Raw genomic sequence first — 14,591 nt, 5'->3', positions numbered from 1 at the left:
ATAACTATTTGCGATTTGCCTGACCTTAAAATCTGAAAAATTTGGCTTCTCTTAATAGGATTATTGCACCCATTCACATTAACCACCTCCCGACCGCCTAACGCACGGATGCGTCCTGGAGGCGGTCAATTCATTCCTCCTGGACGCATCCGTGCGTCATCTCGCGAGATTTCGGGCAGAGCCGGCCCGCGCATGCGCATCGCGGGCCGGCAAAAGTTCAAGGAGTATTTCGTCAGCAACCTGCCAGCCAATGATAGTCGCTGGCAGGTTACTGATTTTAAAAAAATCGAATCACAAGCCATCTAACACCTTATATTTATAAATATAAGGTGTTAAATGGCTTCTCTGCTCCTCTGCTGGTCCTTTTGGTCGGTTGGTTCCAGCAGAGGAGCAGACATCACAGTGAGTGCCCACCAACACCACACTTAGCCCCAGATCACCCCCCCATCACCCCAATTAACCCCTTGATCGCCCCTGTCAATCACCTAGTAAAAGGGAAAAAAGTGATCAATGTAAACGGTCACTTTTTTTTTCACTGGTATTGACTGATAGGTTTTAGGATAGTTTAGGCCCCTTGGTTAGGAAGTTAGCGCCAGTTAGCGCCCAGCCCACCACAGTCACTTATTCGCTGATTAGCGTATTGCTAATCAGCATTTGTACTTTTATAGTATCTGTAAGTGATCAAAACGGATCACAGTCAGATCTATAATAGTATTACTATCACCTTTGCTCGTCCTCCTCCCAAAACGCAGTGTTTGCCCGATCAGGCCTGATCGGTCGCCCACACGTGCGTTCACCCACGCCCGCCCCACCGCAGTGACAAAAATTTTTTATTTTTTTTTATCACTGCACAATCACTTTACAAGCGCTGCGGCGATAAAAAAATCAGTTTTGATATTTATCAATCGCTGCGGCCTCCGGTACTTCGCTAGCCTCCCATTTGTAAGACAGGCTTGCTTTTTTTCTTGGGTAGTCTCAGGGAATACCCCTAAATTTAGTAGTCCAAATGTCAAACAGGGGGTATTCTTCTGAAGAGGCCTACAGGATTCTGACCCAGTGGGATGAGGAATGGGAACCCTCATCTGACGAATCTAGCGGGTCAGAATATGAACCCGTAGAAAGCAGTGGCAGTCTGACCCAAAGTTCGGACGAGGAGGTTGAGGTCCCTGATAGCACCAGGCGTACCCGGCCCCTTGTTGCTAGACCACAGGTTGCGCAGGATCCGTTTCAAGGCCAGCAGAGTGGGGCTGGCGCTGTCGGATTACGTGGTGAGGCATACACCAGCAGCGCAGCCCATCCTGGACCTAGTACCAGCACTGCCGTATAACATGGTGAAGTGGCGAGCACCAGAAGGGAAGTTGAAGCTGGTACGGTGGCACGTGCAATAGTTACCCCGTCGCAGCCACCGCACAGACAGGCCCGTAGAGCCCCTAGAGTCCCTGAGGTGCTGGCAAACCCTGATTGGCAGTCCCCAACTTCAGCCGCACCTGTAGTTCCCCCTTTCACCGCCCAGTCTGGAGTTCAGGTTGAGACAGCTCAGATCGGTTCGGCACTGGGATTTTTTGAGCTGTTCTTGACTGCGGAGCTCTTGGACTTCGCTGTGGCAGAAACAAATCGGTATGCCACTCAATTTATAGCCGCCAACCCGGGAAGCTTTTATGCCCAGCCTTTCCGGTGGAAACCAGTCCAAGTTTCCGAAATTAAAATTTTTCTGGGCCTTCTCCTCAACATGGGTCTAACCAAAAAGCATGAATTGCGGTCATATTGGTCCACGAACCCAATTCATCACATGCCCATGTTCTCTGCTACTATGTCCAGGACACGTTTTGAGACCATCCTGCGTTTCCTGCACTTTAGCGACAACAGCACCTCCCGTCCCAGAGGCCACCCAGCTTTTGACCGGCTCCACAAAATTCGGCCCCTCATAGACCACAACAATTTGCAGATTTGTATACCCCTGAGCAAAACATCTGCATAGACGAGTCCCTTATACATTTTACCGGGTGCCTTGGCTTCAAACAATACATCCCAAGCAAGCGCGCCCGGTATGGGGTCAAATTGTATAAGCTCTGTGAAAGGGCCACAGGCAATACCCACAAATTTCGGATCTATGAGGGTATAGATCAGACCCTGGAGCCGGTCGGTTGCCCTGACTACCTGGGGAGCAGTGGGAAGACAGTCTAAGACTTGGTGTCACCCTTATTTGGCAAGGGGTACCATCTTTATGTGGACAATTTTTACACAAGTGTGCCCCTCTTCAGGCATTTGTTCCTAGAACAGATTGGCTGCTGTGGCACCGTGCGACCTAGTCACCGGGGCTTCCCCCAACGGCTCGTTACCACCCGTCTTGCAAGGGGGGAAGAGGGCTGCCTTGTGTAACCAAGAACTGCTCGCGGTGAAATGGAGAGACAAGCGTGACGTTTACATGCTCTCCTCCATTCACGCAGACACGACAATACAAATAGAACGGGCAACCCGTGTCATTGAAAAGCCCCTCTCAGTCCACGACTATAATGCGCTCATGGGAGGGGTGGACTTCAATGACCAGATGTTGGCTCCTTATTTAGTTTCCTGACGCACCAGACGCTGGTATAAGAAGGTGTCTGTATATTTGATTCAATTGGCTGCCTATAATAGTTTTGTTCTCTACAGTAAGGCTGGGAGAAAAGGATCCTTCCTCAAATTTCAGAAAGAGATCAACGAGAACCTCCTGTATCCAGGAGGTTCCGTGGCCCCATCCACCAGTGTAGTGAGCCGTCTAAACGAGCGACATTTCCCCAATGTCGTTGCTGGTACCTCAACCCAACCGTCACCCCGAAAAAGATGTTGTGTCTGTAGCAGGAGTGGAATAAGGCGTGACACCCGCTATTTCTGTCCTGACTGCCCTGACCACCCTGCCCTATGCTTAGGGGAGTGTTTCCGGAAGTACCACACACAGGTACACTTAGCATAGGGATTGCATCTCACAGAACAGGCACACAGGGCTATTAGGGCCCTTACACTCACAGCTACTGCAAACCTCTCCTTTCACCTGGGATAAAGTGCATAATGTACTTCGCCACATCTTTGGGCGCTTTGCGCTTTGCACATTGTCCCATGGGGAAGGAGAGGTTTGTCCTATAAAGGTAAAAAAAAAAAAAATCACCGGTAAGCAAAAAAGTTAACGTTCAGTTCAAAAAGTTAAATAAGGTTTATATGTTCCGTTCAAATTTTATTATAAAATTAATAAATTTATTGCGTTGCGGCCTGGTTTTTTCTTTTTTGTTTTGTTTTTTTTACCTTCCAGGTGGACCAACCGATCGACTAGCTGCAGCACTGATGTGCATTCTGACAGGAGCATTGCGCTGCTGTGAGATTACACAAAAGTCGGTGTATGCGGCGCTGCAAGACGAGATTTCTCCTCTGCAGGAAAAGATACGTTTGCCGAGGCATATGAGCTGAGGAGGCAGCGGTGTTCATATACTTTGGCAAACACTTTGTATATAAAAAAAAAAAAAAAAAAATCCCGGCAATGATTTATTCATTCACATCGATTGATGTGAATGGAGAAATCTGGTTTGCCAAGGCATACGGGCTCAGTAGGTATGGATGTTGGGCAGAGGTCCTATGTCCTGGCAGATGCCTTTCCCCTCCTTTTTTTTTTTTGGCAGAGATTTTTTCATCCACATTGATCGATGCGAATGAAGAAATCTGTGCCGTTCATTTTTTCTTTCAGCCCAGAGGCTGAGCGAAAAAAAAAAATCTCATTACCCGTATGCTCAATATAAGGAGAATAGCAGAAACTCCTAATGCTGGCCATACATGTAATGATTGCGTGGCCATACATGTAATGATTGCGGAGACCCTCAAATGCCAGGGCAGTACAAACACCCCACAAATGACCCCATTTCGGAAAGAAGACATCCCAAGGTATTCGCTGAGGGGCATATTGAGTCCATGAAAGATTGAAATTTTTGTCCCAAGTTAGCGGAAAGGGACACTTTGTGAGAAAAAAAAAAATAAAAAATATCAATTTCCGCTAACTTGTGGCAAAAAAAAAAAAATTCTATGAACTCGCCATGCCCCTCATTGAATACCTTGGGGTGTCTTCTTTCCAAAATGGGGTCACATGTGGGGTATTTATACTGCCCTGGCATTTTAGGGGCCCTAAAGCGTGAGAAGAAGTCTGGGATCCAAATGTCTAAAAATGCCCTCCTAAAAGGAATTTGGGCCCCTTTGCGCATCTAGGCTGCAAAAAAGTGTCACACATCTGGTATAGCCGTACTCAGGAGAAGTTGGGCAATGTGTTTTGGGGTGTCATTTTACATATACCCATGCTGGGTGAGATAAATATCTTGGTCAAATGCCAACTTTGTATAAAAAAATTGGAAAAGTTGTCTTTTGCTGAGATATTTCTCTCACCCAGCATGGGTATATGTAAAATGACACCCCAAAATACATTGCCCTACTTCTTCTGAGTACGGCGATACCAGATGTGTGACACTTTTTTGTAGCCTAGGTGGGCAAAGGGGCCCACATTCCAAAGAGCACCTTTCGGATTTCACAGGGCATTTTTTACAGATTTTGATTTCAAACTACTTCTCACACATTAGGGCCCCTAAAAGGCCAGGGCAGTATAACTACCCCACAAGTGACCCCATTTTGGAAAGAAGACACCCCAAGGTATTCCGTGAGAGCCTGTTGAAGCGATTGTCGGCTGACAAATTTCTCCATATCTTTCTGGGGTTGGGAGTCCTCCAAAGTAGACACCGTGCAGCCCAGAGAGTTCTTCGGCTGGATTTTTACCATTCCGGAGGGTTAGTGTGCGTAATAATAGGCTTAGTAAAGGCTTGGTGGCGGGAGCGCTACTCTCGAGCGTCCACCATCTAGCGAGGTCAGGCTCCGCCCCCTGGATTGGAGATATCTTCAATGCCGGCAGTATAAACCCATAGATGAGGCCGAGGGTGCTTCCTCTCTCACTCCATCTGCTTACTGTAATGCAATCGGAGGGTACCAATGGTTCCCTCCAGGCCTGCACAATACTGTATGTGTTGTAATGCATTGAAGAAGCTTTCAGACCCTAACAATTTATGGGGTGGGTTTTGAGTATTAGATGGCATCAGTTGGCCACTGCATATTGGGAACTGAAATGCCATATCTGTGGAAAAATTGCTATTTTCATTTTGCACAGTCCACTACGCAATAATTTCTGCAAAATGCCAGTGGCATCATGATGCTCACTCCACTTTTTAATAAATGCCTAGAGGGCGTAGTTTCTAAAATGGGGTATTTTCTAGGAGGTTTCATTATTTCACCCCAGAGCCTCTACAGTTTGCCAGCACAAGTTGCGTAAATCACCACATTCTGCCTCTAAATGCACCTGGTGCTCTTTCAGCCCTCTTACATGTTCAGCCAAAAAATAAAGACATGTATGGGGGATGGGTTTCTAAAACCGGGAACAAACGCATAATTAATGAGGACTTACTTTTCACACTGACACACCTCATGCATTGTTCACCTCACGCATTGCAACAGCGCAGAATTCTCGCCCGTGTGAAAAGGGCTTAACAGTTTTAAAAAACAGTGTATCAGTTTTGTTATTTCAAGGGAATCCAAAAATTTCTAGACACCAGGAAAGCTCAGCTGTAAAGATCCAATATTCATTCTCATCATGTTAGTACACATATACACAAAATAAAGTACACAAAATAAATGACATACCAGTTTCACTTCTATATTTGTAGCACATGCATCTAACGCATTCTCTACAAGTTCTTTTACAACACTGACCACTGCTGTTATCACTTGGGCGCTAGACAGAAGATGGACAGTGGACGAAGACAACTGGTGCATCCTGATCAGAAGAACTGCAAGACAAAAGCTTACAACGTAAATAAAATAATTTGAATGTAAAACCAGCATCATGGTTCATGTTTTTCATATTTTAGGAAAAAAATTAAAAAAAAGTATAAAGATATATGTACAGTGCCTATTCAGAGTATTCACACCCTTGGCACTTTTTAACTGAAAAAAAAAAAAGGTTTAATCACAGTGTATGAAATAAGGATCCATCCATATCTGTTGCACGACTAATCTTGCAGAGTGTCATGGCTTTCATTATAAACAGAGAAAGGGTCTATTCACATGACTGTATGGCCGCCGTGACCATGAAGTGGACCACAAACAGCAGGTCCACAGAACACAGGCAGCGGCCAAATTAACTCTGCATCGAGGATTGGGACCCATTGACTTAAATGGGTCCGCAATCTGCAAGATACGGCAATAGATAGAACACGTCTTATCTTTTGCCGTGAGGAGACACGGACCCGAAAGCCCACGGAAGCACTTCTTAGTGTTTACGTGTGCTTCCAATCCTTGCTTCTGCACACACAAAATATAGGATATATCCTATCTTTTGCCGTATCTTGCGGATTGTGGACCCACTCAAGTCAATGGGTCCGCACAACAATATGGAGTTCACACGGTTGGTGCCAGTGTATTGCGGATTGTTACTGTATTTTTCGCCCCATAAGGCTACTTTCACACTAGCGTTCGGGGTTCCGCTTGTGAGCTTCGTTTGAAGGCTCTCACAAGCGGCCCCGAACGGAGCCGTAGAGCCCCAATGCATTCTGAGTGGTTGCGGATCCGCTCCGAATGCATCAGTTTGGCTCCGCTTGGCCTCCGTTCTGCTCAGCAGGCGGACATCCGAATGCTGCTTGCAGCGTTCGGGTGTCCGCCTGGCCGTGCGGAGCCAAATGGATCCGTCCAGACGTACAATGTAAGTCAATGGGGACGGATCCGTTTGAAGTTGACACAATATGGTGCAATTTCAAACGGATCCGTCCCCCATTGACTTTCAATGTAAAGTTTGGACGGATCCGTCTGAGCGAGCGGGGAGGGACTGGGAGGAGGAGCTGGGGGCGGGCAATTGCGTCGAGGCCGGTGCAGTCACTGTACTCCGCTCCCGCGCTGCACTATACAAATATAAAATGTTTCATTTAATTATAAGTGATTAAACATGCCCTGCCACTTTAAATATTACCGTACACCCTAACAGCTTCTGTAGAATGCAGGCAGGCAGGCCGTGCGGGCGGCAGCGTAACTCCCTGATGTCACGTGCCTGCGCCGCCTACTTTATGAATGAAGCAGGCAGCGCAGGCAGCGCAGGCACGTGACGTCAGCGAGTGACGCGCCGGCAGCCCGGCCTGCGTTGTACAGAAGCTGTTAGGGTGTACGGTAATATTAGGAGGCATGTTTATTCACTTTTAATTGAATGAGACATTTTATATTTGTATACTGCAGCACTGGAGCGGTGGGGGGAATCTGTGGATGACAGTTTTATGGGGGACATCTGTGGATGGCGCTGTTAAGGGGTGGGGGGTCTGTGGATGGCACATATATAACAGTGCCATTCGCAGATCCCCCATAACAGTGCCATCCACGGATCCCCCATAACTGTGCCATCCACAGATCCCCTCCATAACAGTGCCATCCACAGATCCCCCATAACAGTGCCATCCACAGATACCCCATAACAGTGTCAGCCACAGATCCCCCCATAACAGTGTCTGTCACACAGATCCCCCCTGTAACAGTGTCCGTCACAGATGCCCCCTGTAACAGTGTCCATCACAGATCCCCCCATAACAGTGCGTCATCCACAGATCCCCCCATAACAGTGAGTCATCCACCGATCCCCCCCATAACAGTGCGTCATCCCCAGATGCCCCCATAACAGTGTCCTTCACAGATCCCCCCCCATAACAGTGTCCTTCACATATCCCCCATAATAGTGCCATCCACAGATCCCCAGTAATAGTGCAATCCACAGACCACCATTAGATCCAAACCCACCAAAAGCACACCTTTTGGTTAAAAATATTTTCTTTTCTTATTTTCCTCCCCAAAAACCTAGGTGCGTCTTATGGGCCGGTGCGTCTTATAAGGCGAAAAATACAGTATTTGCAATCCGCAACACAGACTATACGGTCGTGTGAATAGGTGCCTAGCCTTAGAGCATATTTAGACATCACACAATATTGCACATTTAAGATATGTACAATGTTTGCAGATTTATTTCATACACTACACAGACAAAAGTACTGGGACACACTTCTTAATCAATGAATTCAGGTGTTTAATTCAGTCCCATTGCCACAAGTGTTTAAAGGGAACCTGTCACCGGGATTTTGTGTATAGAGCTGAGGACATGGGTTGCTAGATGGCCGCTAGCACATCCACAATACCCAGTCCCCATAGCTCTGTGTGCTTTTATTGTGTAAAAAAAAACGACTTGATACATATGCAAATTACCCTAAGATGAGTCCTGTACATGAGAAGAGTCAGGGACAGGACTCATCTCAGGTTAATTTGCATATGTATCAAATAGTTTTTTTTACACAATAAAATCACGCAGAGCTATGGGGACTGGGTATTGTGGATGTGCTAGCGGCCATCTAGCAGCCCATGTCCTCAGCTCTATACACAAAATCCCGGTGACAGGTTCCCTTTAAAATCAAGCATCTAGTCATGCAATCTGCCTTTACCAACATTTGTTAAAGAATGAGTGAGTCCTTCTAAAGAGCTCAGTGAATTTGAGCATGGTACTGTAATAAAATACGGGTATAGAGAGAAAGAAAAAAAGCGAGGGTTAATCCAATCTAGTGGATGACTTCAAGAGATAGGATATAACTAGAGGCGCCAGTGGATGGAGAACAGGAAAAAACAGAGGCAGGAAAAAAAATAGGTGTATCAGGGTAGGCAGCTGGAAGGGGTGTCCACACTGAAAGAGATCAGTGTGTGAAAGGAAGTAAACAAAAAAGACTTAACAATTCAAGGAGGTTACACCCCTATAAAAAGCGCCAAAACCCAAAGTGTAGATCAGAGAAATATTTTGTATATAATAGAGTGATCAAAAGCTAATTAGCTGTAAATAAAAGGTTGGGTGTTCACCCTAATCAGGGTGACCAAAAGGAAGAGGGGGAGTGAGTGGACAATAGACACACCACTATAGCATACCTATAATCCCAATAAGTGGAAATAATCACATATATTAGCCATATGACAGTATATTGAAGTAGCCAAAGATAATAATCAACTCACTTCACGGGGGGTGGCCAGCTGGATAAACTCAAGACACCAGCATGGACCAATAACCCCCCAGCCAGGAGCGCCTGTAGAGTCTTCAAAACTGATAGTTGCCCAGTAGGAAAGAAAAGGCTTCACCTCAGTATTATTGTTAAAGGCTTTGGCTTCTTTAACCACTTAAGGACCACAGTTTTATACCCCCCTAAAGACCAGGCCCTTTTTTACAAATCGGCACTCCACAACTTTAGCGGTTTATTGCTCGGTCATGCAACTTACCACCCAAATGAATTTTACCTCCTTTTCTTCTCACTAATAGAGCTTTCATTTGGTGGTATTTCATTGCTGCTGACATTTTTACTTTTTTGTTATTAATCGAAATTTAACGATTTTTTTTGCAAAAAAATGACATTTTTCACTTTCAGTTGTAAAATTTTGCAAAAAGAACGAGATCCATATATAAATTTTGCTCTAAATTTATTGTTCTACATGTCTTTGATAAAAAAAAAATGTTTAGGTAAAAAAAAAAAATGGTTTGGGTAAAAGGTATAGCGTTTACAAATTATGGTACAAAAATGTGAATTTCCGCTTTTTGAAGCAGCTCTGACTTTCTGAGCACCTGTCATGTTTCCTGAGGTTCTACAATGGCCAGACAGTACAAACACCCCACAAATGACCCCATTTCGGAAAGTAGACACCCTAAGGTATTCGCTGATGGGCATAGTGAGTTCATAGAACTTTTTATTTTTTGTCACAAGTTAGCGGAAAATGATGATTTTTTTTTTTTTCTTACAAAGTCTCATATTCCACTAACTTGTGACAAAAAATTAAAAGTTCTATGAACTCACTATGCCCATCACGAAATACCTTGGGGTCTCTTCTTTCCAAAATGGGGTCACTTGTGGGGTAGTTCTACTGCCCTGGCATTCTAGGGGCCCAAATGTGTGGTAAGGAGTTTGAAATCAAATTCTGTAAAAAATGACCTGTGAAATCCGAAAGGTGCTCTTTGGAATATGGGCCCCTTTGCCCACCTAGGCTGCAAAAAAGTGTCACACATCTGGTATCTCTGTATTCAGGAGAAGTTGAGGAATGTGTTTTGCGGTGTCTTTTTACATATACCCATGCTGGGTGAGAGAAATATCTTGGCAAAAGACAACTTTTCCCATTTTTTTATACAAAGTTGGCATTTGACCAAGATATTTCTCTCACCCAGCATGGGTATATGTAAAATGACACCCCAAAACACATTCCCCAACTTCTCCTGAGTACGGCGATACCAGATGTGTGACACTTTTTTGCAGCCTAGATGCGCAAAGGTGCCCAAATTCCTTTTAGGAGGGCATTTTTAGACATTCGGATACCAGACTTCTTCTCATGCTTTGGGGCCCCTAGAATGCCAGGGCAGTATAAATACCCCACATGTGACCCCATTTTGGAAAGAAGACACCCCAAGGTATTCAATGAGGGGCATGGCGAGTTCATAGAAATTTAGTTTTTTGGCACAAGTTAGCGGAAATTGATATTTTTTATTTTTTTCTCACAAAGTCTCCCTTTCCGCTAACTTGGGACAAAAATTTCAATCTTTCATGGACTCAATATGCCCCTCACGGAATACCTGGGGGTGTCTTCTTTCCGAAATGGGGTCACATGTGGGGTATTTATACTGCCCTGGCATTCTAGGGGCCCTAAAGCGTGAGAAGTCTGGAATATAAATGTCTAAAAAATTTTACGCATTTGGATTCCGTGAGGGGTATGGTGAGTTCATGTGAGATTTTATTTTTTGACACAAGTTAGTGGAATATGAGACTTTGTAAGAAAAAAAATAAAAATTCCGCTAACTTGGGCCAAAAAAATGTCTGAATGGAGCCTTACAGGGGGGTGATCAATGACAGGGGGGTGATCAGGGAGTCTATATGGGGTGATCACCCCCCTGTCATTGATCACCCCCCTATAAGGCTCCATTCAGATGTCCGTATGTGTTTTGCGGATCCGATCCATGTATCCGTGGATCCGTAAAAATCATACACAGACATCTGAATGCAGCCTGACAGGGGGGGTGATCAATGACAGGGGGGTGATCAGGGAGTCTATATGGGGTGATCACCCCCCCTGGAAGGCTCCAGGGAGACGCCTGTATGTGTTTTGCGGATCCGATCCATCTATCAGTGGATCCGTAAAAATCATGCGGACGTCTGAATGGAGCTTTACAGGGGGGTGATGAATGACAGGGGGGTAATCAATGACAGGGGGGTGATCAGGGAGTCTATATGGGGTGATCACCACAGTCATTGATCATGCCCCTGTAAGGCTCCATTCAGACGTCCGTATGCGTTTTGCGGATCCGATCCATCTATCAGTGGATCCGTAAAAATCATGCGGACGTCTGAATGGAGCTTTACAGGGGGTTATCAATGACAGGGGGGTAATCAATGATAGGGGGGTGATCAGGGAGTCTATATGGGGTGATCACCACAGTCATTGATCACGCCCCTGTAAGGCTCTATTCAGACGTCCGTATGCATTTTGCGGATCCGATCCATCTATCAGTGGATCCGTAAAAATCATGCGGACGTCTGAATGGAGCTTTACAGGGGTGTGATCAATGACAGGGGGGTGATCAATGACAGGGGGGGGGGTGATCAATGACAGGGGGGTGATCAGGGAGTCTATATGGGGTGATCACCACAGTCATTGATCATGCCCCTGTAAGGCTCCATTCAGATGTCCGTATGTGTTTTGCGGATCTGATCCATGTATCCGTGGATCCGTAAAAATCATACGGACATCTGAATGCAGCCTGACAGGGGGGGGTGATCAATGACAGGGGGGTGATCTGGGAGTCAATATGGGGTGATCACCCCCCCTGGAAGGCTTCAGGGAGACGCCTGTATGTGTTTTGCGGATCCGATCCATCTATCAGTGGATCCGTAAAAATCATGCGGACGTCTGAATGGAGCTTTACAGGGGTGTGATCAATGACAGGGGTGTAATCAATGACAGGGGGTGATCAGGGAGTCTATATGGGGTGATCACCACAGTCATTGATCACGCCCCTGTAAGGCTCCATTCAGACGTCCGTGTGCGTTTTGCGGATCCGATCTATCTATCAGTGGATCCGTAAAAATCATGCGGACATCTGAATGGAGCTTTACAGGGGTGTGATCAATGACAGGGGGGTAATCAATGACAGGGGAGTGATCAGGGGCTAATAAGGGGTTAATAAGTGACGGGGGGGGGGGGGTGTAGTGTAGTGGTGCTTGGTGCTACTTTACTGAGCTACCTGTGTCCTCTGGTGGTCGATCCAAACAAAGGGGACCACCAGAGGACCAGGTAGCAGGTATATTAGACGCTGTTATCAAAACAGCGTCTAATATACCTGTTAGGGGTTAAAAAAAATCACATCTCCAGCCTGCCAGCGAAAGATCGCCGCTGGCAGGCTGGAGATCAACTCTCTTACCTTCCGTTCCTGTGAGCGCGCGCGCCTGTGTGCGCGCGTTCACAGGAAATCTCGGCTCACGCGAGATGACGCCAATCGGCGTTAGTGTGACCTGGGAGCGCCGCAGAAATGACGCCTTTCGGCGTTAGCGTGACGGTAAGTGGTTAATGTAGAAAACTGGTTCATAAAAGGCTCAACGCGTTTCGGGGTATGCAAACCCCTTCATCGGGAGCAGGTACAGATAAAAAATATGCCTATGATAACAATAGTAGTCTGTACCTGGTGGCCCTATATATAAAAAGAAAAAGCATATCTAAAAGCTCCACACCCTTCAATAGCACGCTTCTATCTTTTGCCTAAAGTACATAAGTCCCTACAGAACACCCCTGGGCGGCCGATCATTTCAGGGATTAACTCACTCACGTCCAATCTGTCTGAGTATGTCGATGGCCTACTTCAAAAATATGTAATTTCTCTGCCCTCTTATCTTAGAGATTCTGCCCAATTAATCTGCACTCTAGAATCCTTTGAGTGGAGAGATGAGTACATGTGGGCAACCCTTGATGTTACAGCACTTTATAGCAATATTGTACATTCATTAGGCATAAGATCAGTTAAGGATTTTATTGATGCAGATATTCTTATGCCACAGACGCAAAGAGATTTTGTTTTACAATGTATTGAGTTTATTTTACATCACAACTATTTTATTCATAACACTTTCTACTTGCAACAAAAAGGTACAGCAATGGGGACCAAATTTGCCCCATCATACGCTAATCTCCTGATGGGGGCTTTTGAGAAACAGATTGGTTTCCTTTGCCACCCCAACATCGTATTCTATAAACGTTATATAGATGATATCATTTTAATTTGGAATGGCAATGTTGAGGACCTGATGTCTTTCATAAATAAGGTTAATACAAACAATTGGAATCTTAACCTCACATTAGAACACCACCCGAAGGAAGCTGTTTTCCTTGACTTGCATCTGAATAGTGTCAACAGAATTCTGACAAAAACCTTTATTTTAAATGTAGATACAAATAGTTATCTAGATTTTAATAGCTGTCACTCTTCCATTTATGATGGTAACATACCCTTTAGCCAAATGAGATGTATTAGGCGGAACTGCACTGAAGATAGGGTGATGAGGGAACAAATAGACCTGTTGGGTGAGAGATTTATGACCAAGGGTTATCCATTACAACTTATTGAAGAATCCAAAAATAGAGTTCTCAAGGAGACACAAATGACTAGTCTTAAACCAAAAACCAAGAATCAGATTAATCCCTATGTGTACAAACCAAGTCTTATTACAAGATACAACTCTAAACATAAAACCATAAGACAGATTCTCAATAAAGTATTGGCCAATTTTACAAAAAGACCCTATTTTAGGTAAACACATCCCCCCAACAACCGAATCTAATTTACCGTAGAGCCAAAACACTCAAGAATATAGTAGCCCCTTGTCCAAAGTTAACTGGTGAGAAGACCATCCCGACATGCCACAACCAGAAACTAGGAATTACTAAAAGGTGTATTCAAATGTGGAGTACGAAGATGTAAGTGTTGCGCTATGTTACAATGTGCGACAGGCGAATTCCAATTACCAGCATCTAACAACAAAATCACCTTCAAACACCACATGAATTGTGGCACAACGAACGTTGTATATCTACTGTTGTACCCCTGTGGCAACTATTATGTAGGTCGTACCACCCAAACCCTAAGGGAGCGCATGAATGAGCACCGCTCCAACATTAATAGAAAAATTACAACCCATAGTGTATCACGCCATTTTGCTCTAAAGCATGAGGGGAATTCGGCTACGCTAAAAATGATTCCTCTAGAACATGTATCTTCTTCCTTTCAGCAACTCGGCCTCAAAGAGATGTTTTGGATATATCACCTTAATACACTAACGCCCTTTGGCCTTAATGAGGCAGTCGAATATGTTAACTACTGATGGGGGTCTCCTTTGTTTTTAGGTAGATTATTTTACTATTATACTTTTTTAGGCATCCCCTAACTACCACCAAGTAAATACAGTAATATAACATTTCATGGCATTTTTATATAATCTTAT

The 14,591-nt window shown here is 45.0% G+C and overlaps 1 protein-coding gene across 5 annotated transcripts in view; it reads right to left on the bottom strand.

The window, feature by feature from the left end:
- Nucleotides 1-14,591, bottom strand: part of PMS1 (PMS1 homolog 1, mismatch repair system component) — a 581,602-nt gene that overhangs the window by 454,214 nt on the left and 112,797 nt on the right. For 3 of the 5 annotated variants that reach the window (XM_040439910.1, XM_040439915.1, XM_040439913.1), the window contains exon 2: nucleotides 5,701-5,846. The exons of 1 other annotated variant lie outside the window; for it this stretch is intronic. In XM_040439910.1, the coding sequence (XP_040295844.1) occupies nucleotides 5,701-5,832 (132 nt within the window). In that variant the 5' untranslated portion in view covers nucleotides 5,833-5,846. Of the gene's footprint in view, nucleotides 1-5,700; nucleotides 5,861-14,591 lie in introns of all 5 variants that reach the window. One more of the 5 variants, XM_040439911.1, reaches the window with a different exon arrangement.

Source organism: Bufo bufo, chromosome 7, assembly GCF_905171765.1.
Source record: "Bufo bufo chromosome 7, aBufBuf1.1, whole genome shotgun sequence".
NCBI lineage: Eukaryota > Metazoa > Chordata > Amphibia > Anura > Bufonidae > Bufo > Bufo bufo.
The sequence above is the reverse complement of the archived record's forward strand: the minus strand, read 5'-3'. Positions and strand labels throughout refer to the sequence as shown.